The 6,000-nt window shown below is 36.6% G+C and overlaps 1 protein-coding gene across 1 annotated transcript; it reads right to left on the reverse strand.

The window, feature by feature from the left end:
• Positions 1 to 562: 562 nt before the first annotated feature.
• On the reverse strand, positions 563 to 2,805 carry LOC129040654 (selenide, water dikinase 1-like). Its single transcript, XM_054495416.2, has one exon. It carries the CDS (start codon positions 2,285 to 2,287, stop codon positions 1,505 to 1,507), a length of 783 nt encoding a protein of 260 aa, XP_054351391.1. The 5' UTR covers positions 2,288 to 2,805; the 3' UTR covers positions 563 to 1,504.
• Between the last annotated feature and the right edge of the window lie 3,195 nt (positions 2,806 to 6,000).

Here is a 6,000-nt window from a genome sequence, read left to right on the forward strand (position 1 = left end):
GTAATCCATGTTTCTTCTAGTCAGTCTGGGGGTATAATAGTAGTTGAATGTTTTAAATACTATCCTTTTAAAAATATATATATTAATAGTATTTTTCATTCACCAGAGTTCTGTACATTATGGGGTACAATGAGATATTTGAATATATGTATATAGTATGAAATGATTATGTCGAGTTAAATAACAACTTGCTTACCTATCATTTTTTTGTGGTGAGACACTTCAAATTTACTCTTAGTTATTCTGAAATATACAATACATTATTGTTTACTATAATCACCCTGCTGTGCAATAGAACTCAAAACCTATTTATCCTGTCTATTTGAAACTTTGTATTTTTTGATCAACCCCTCTCTGTTTCCTTCCCACCACACCCAGCCTCTGGTAAAATTATTCCACTTTGTACTTTTTTGAGGTAAACTTTATTCTTTTTGTTATACACGAGCAATTTAAAAAATTAAATATTTATTTGAATGACAAGTTTAAGTTTGGGCTGCAATGTTGGCAATGCAGGTTTTTAACACAGATCACAAAAAGCGTGCACAAAAATGTACTAGCGCAAAGGACAAAATAATGCTAAGAATTATGCTAAATAGCTGCTGATTTTAAGAAAACAAAAGGCCTGAAATCACTATACAAAATATAAAATGTATTAAACACTACCATCCACAGAACAGTCTTTATTATTGATTATATTTAAAAATTATTTGCGTAATTATATATTGAATTGTAAATGAGTATTATACATCAACCTCCATTTGGAAGGCAATTCCTTGTAGCACTATAAAACATCTAATTACATTGCAAAAAGTATCCTTTTTTTGCTATCGGTAAAGAAAACAGTTAATGGTATTACTGTAAATGTCAGGAAGCCTCCAAAAAAAGAAATAAGATTTCTTTTTTGTCTTCAAAGTGTTTTCCAAGCAGTGAAGCACTTGCCGTGTTGAACTGAATGCACTACTGGAGAATGTTCTGGGTCCGAGATGCTCTTGAGAGAAGACTAGGCTTTTCAAATCAAAGGAATCATTCAACCCTCTTATGACTGGGATGCCGTCATGTGCCACTGACCAATGCTGTCTCTCCAGAAAACCATTCGAGACGCTTAAAAAATCAGACTTACATGATAAATATACATAAAATGAAGACAGCAACTGCTATTTGACATGACTACTGGTAATGTCTGTGCTATGTGGAAGCACCTTTAAAAAGAGCCTATGCGGCAAAAGATAAGTGTCTAAAGATTCAAAAATGAATCAATAGTATTAGATAACAATATAATTCTCAACTCAGAAGCTGCCTCAAGATTAGGTGCATCTTCAGTTAATGTGACAGGAAAAAAAGGCATGGATTTTATTTTATTAATTGTATCCACTTACAAACTGACCTAAGGTCACCTGATGTGTAGATACAATGAGATTTTTGTTGCTTATAGTCTTTAATTGAAGTGATGATAAAGGAAATAGATCTATTTAAAAACAAAACCAAACAGCTATTTCTGTTTAGATTAAGAGGTGGCCCCGGGTGTGGGATTCACATTTTGAGTGGCCACTTGTGGTGCAATCTCGATGATCAGGGGTTTGTCTATGATTCTGGCTGTGTGGTTGCCCTTCTCTACAATCCCAATAATCCATGCTTGGTGGTCTTCACCATATTTGGGGGACTTTATCTCTGCACAGAACTGAGCTGCTTGTTCACGTGGTAAACAGATCAGAAGGCCACTTGTCCTGTTGAGCCTCGCCATGTTCATCATCGCCTCCTTGTAGGCCAGCTCTACATCTTGGGTGACCACTAGTTTAATATTATTCCATTTCTTAGGAATATCCAGCCAGTGGTGCACAGCCACTGCCACCTGTGTCCCCAGCGGTTTTGTCAACACCAGCACATCCCCTGGCACTGCATCATCTGGCCTGATAAATTCAATGGGCCGGCAGACAGTGGTAGTGACTCTTCCCAGGACAATCCAGGGGTTTAGTACTGTTTGGCCGCCCATTACAGACGTTCCTGCCTCCTCAGCTGCGTCTTTAAAACCTTGGACAATCAGAGGCATCACTTTATCCATTTCCCTGTTGGTCATTTTATTACTGACTCCAAGGAGCATCAGCATATTGTCACATTTTGTGACCCCCATTGCGTAGAGGTCACTGAGAACATTGGCACATGCTATCCTGCCTGTCATGTAAGAGTCGTCTACGATTGGGTAAATGTAATCTGTGGTTTGAACCAAGGAAAGCCCACCGCGTCTCAAAGGAATGACATAAGTATCCATTCCAATGCCAAGCCTTGGCATAAAGACTCCCAGAAACTGCTCATCTTCTTGGAAGTGGTTCTCCTGTAAAGATTCCAGCAATTTTTGCAGGACATCTTGGGGCACTTTGTAGCCTGTGCCCTTCAGTTCAGTGAATCTGGTTAGCTGGAAGCTTTTGTCCAATTCGTAACTTTCCGGGTTAAAGGACTCCCGCGTAGATGTGGTTGTTGGGCCCCGCTGTCCTCACAGCTCAGCCCCTCCCCTCCCTCTGCGGGTTGGCTGGATTCTTTATGGATCCACCAGCTCGCTTTGCACCCCGAGTTAAACTTTTTTCCTATGTATATGAGATCATGTAGTATTTGTCTTTCTGTGTCAGGATTATTCCATCTAGTATGCTGTCTTCTAAATTTATCTATATTGATTCGAATGATGAAACTTACCACCTTTTAAGGCTGAATAGTATTCCATTGTGTATCTATACAACATTTATTTTAAAAAATTAAATATATTGATTGAAAAACTCATGTTATAAAAGGGCATTCCCGTCTTAAAGCACATACTAGTGTAATTCAGCATATACATATCTTATTAATTGTTAATTTGTACTGAGCATTAACCATAATACTTTTATGTGTTAATAAATTTAATTCTCACAGTAACTGAATAACATAGGTGTTATTATCCTCAGTTTGCAGAGAAAGAAACAGAGCCAATATTAAAACACAGGCAAATGTGTCTCCAGAGATAACACTCCTGAGTATAACAATAAACACCATCTTTAATCATTTGAACCCGGGAGGTGGAGGTTGCAGTGAGCCGAGATCGAGCCACTGCACTCCAGCCTGGGTGACAGAGCAAGGCTCTGTCTCAAAAAAATAAAACAAAAACCTCTTTAACCAGAAAAAAAAAATAATTATTTTTAACACTTTTAATAAAAATTAAAAAAATTGAATAATTGGGTACATTTTCATTGTTCAATGTTTTTGTGAATGTATAAAATGGTACACAAAGAATAAATAGCCAGAAAACAGTTAATATTTTTAGAGGATTCTACTATACTTAATACAATATTGAACTTTAAAAACACACACACACACACATATATACTTCTTTTCCTTTTTTTGGAGACAGAGTCTCACTTCATTGCTCTGGCTGAAGTGCAGTGGCATGATCTTAGCTCACTGCAACCTCCATCTCTCAGGTTCAACTGATTGTTCTGCCTCAGCCTGCGAAGCAGCTGAAACTACAGGCACACACTACCACACCCGGCTAACTTTTGTATTTTTAGTAGAGATGAGGTTTCACCAAGTTTGCCAGGCTAGTCTTGAACTCCTGACCTCAAGTGATCTGCCCACCTTGGCCTCCAAAAGTGCTGGGATTATAGGCATGAGCCATCACACCTAGTCATAATATAAATATTGCTTTAATGCATGAACATTTATGTAGATATTTGCTCTTAGATTAACATGACAAAAGTAACAATTAGAAAAAAACATTTGAAATGGAATAAAACTAGTGAAAACCACATCTTTTCAATGACTTGGCATAATTGACATGATTTTTGAAATGTCCAGATTACTGACAAGAAGCAAAGAGAAGATTTAGACTTTGGTCTATCATTAAGTTTTTTATTTTTGAAATCTAAAATCCTGGCTAAAGGATTTGAAGAGAGTATTCTTTAGGTGGCTTCCAAGGGTTTTCAAGACAATACAAATAATTTTCATAGGAAAATGCATACTATATACATACATTGCTCTTCTCTGATTTGCTTTAACATGAAAAGACTGAAGATTGCAAATCTAATCTCTCAATTTAGAATAAATTAACAAAGGATGTATTTTTCAGCCAAGCAAATAATTATATTGAATTAATAGGTAACAAATGCCATTAGCTGACAAAAGATAGTATGACTAGATTCAGTAAGTATGTAGCCATGTAACTAACAGTCCATTAAATTAAGGCCCTTACAGGTGCGTGTGGACATCATTTCTGTACAATGTGATGCACCTCTACCCAGCACCTTCATTTGCCTGTTTACAGAGACACCAATTTCCCCTCAGTGACTCAGGGTGAATACTAAGAATTGAGAATGCTGTGTTCAGAGGGATTACTAGGAACATATTATAAAGAAATTCTATAAATCTTACTCTGCCTCCCAAAGGCTATTAGTAAACAATTGTTTATTTACAGTGCTCAATTGAATTCATGGAAAATTTAAATATTCCTGGTAAGTCAGAGATGCTTAAATGTCAACAAAATTTCATAATACTTACATGAATGAGATAAAGTCTTCTTAGTTAAGAATTTTATTTTATCAGTAAATTTAGAGAAGAATTAAAAAAAAAACAGTACTTCGGGCAAAATAACAGTGGCACATCAGTACCACCCAAACAAGTGCTTTTCATCATCATCCTTAAAGTCACAATAGCACCATGTGCTTTCCTGGGACCAGGTGGCCTGTTTCCCACTGATATAAAGTGGAGACAGCATTGAAATAGCGAAGAAGGGTGATATAAATTGGATACCTATATAAAATACAAATTTTAATAAAAAGCATTTGATACTGTAGAACTATAGATGAGACTATTAGTATGAGATCATAATATTTTTACTTCTTTTGACAGAACAACTTCACAATATTCTTTTTTTTTTTTTTTTTTTTTGAGATGGAGTCTTGCTCTGTCACCCAGGCTGGAGTGCAGTGGTGCGATCTCGGCTCACTGCAAGCTCCGCCTCCCAGGTTCACGCCATTCTCCTGCCTCAGCCTCCCCAGCAGCTGGGACTACAGGCGCCCGCCACCACGCCCAGCTAATTTTTTTGTATTTTTAGTAGAGACTGGGTTTCACCATGTTAGCCAGGATGGTCTCGATCTCCTGACCTCGTGATCCGCCCACCTCAGCCTCCCAAAGTGCTGGGATTACAGGCGTGAGCCACAGCGCCTGGCCCACAATATTCTTATTTCAAAAAATATTCCTTTTTCTGTGTATATTGCCTAGCTTTTGGTCAAATATTACCTGAGCTCCATAGAAATCAATAAAATGAATCTATATTTTGCCACAGCATTTTATTATTGATGAATATGCTTGTTTTGCTTAAAATACATTAGCTTTTCATGAAAAATCTACACTTTTCTTTCAGAGTTTTATTTATTGCTGAGAAGTGTCCTGCCAGAAAACTGCTATTCTCAGCTCTACTTACATTGACTAATACTGAGTGGAAGTGATGTGTGGATAAAAAGCAAATGTGTCTTTTCTACATCTCTTGGTTAATTTATTCACAGAAGAAAGAGGAGGATGCAGATAGAAGATGAAAGAAGATATGATTACTAAAAAATCGTGAGGAAGTCTTTTTATCAAGGAAAAAAACCATAAGGGATAATGTGAGAAGAAAATATATTATTTTGCTAAGCCTCTGAAATGTCAGTATACAATCTGCATTGCTTTAACAAATATATTATTCCTTCAGTTTTGATTCTTCAGGATATGATTCAATTCCCCAGTGAATCAAAACTACAAGGAGAATAACATTTGTTAAGGTAATAGATGTAGGGAAGACCCATTATGTTTGGCCAACATCTTTTTCACCCCCTGTTGCAGGCAATCATTATTCTACTCTCTGCTTCTATGAGTTTGAATTTTCTTTTACACTCTGCATAGAAATGAGATCTTTTTAAAAATTTTTTTCAATGCTGGCTTATTTTACTTAGCATAATGTCCTTCAGGTTCAATAAGCTTTTTGCAAATAACAAGGCTTTC

Source organism: Pongo pygmaeus, chromosome 6, assembly GCF_028885625.2.
Source record: "Pongo pygmaeus isolate AG05252 chromosome 6, NHGRI_mPonPyg2-v2.0_pri, whole genome shotgun sequence".
Classification (NCBI taxonomy): Eukaryota; Metazoa; Chordata; class Mammalia; order Primates; family Hominidae; genus Pongo; species Pongo pygmaeus.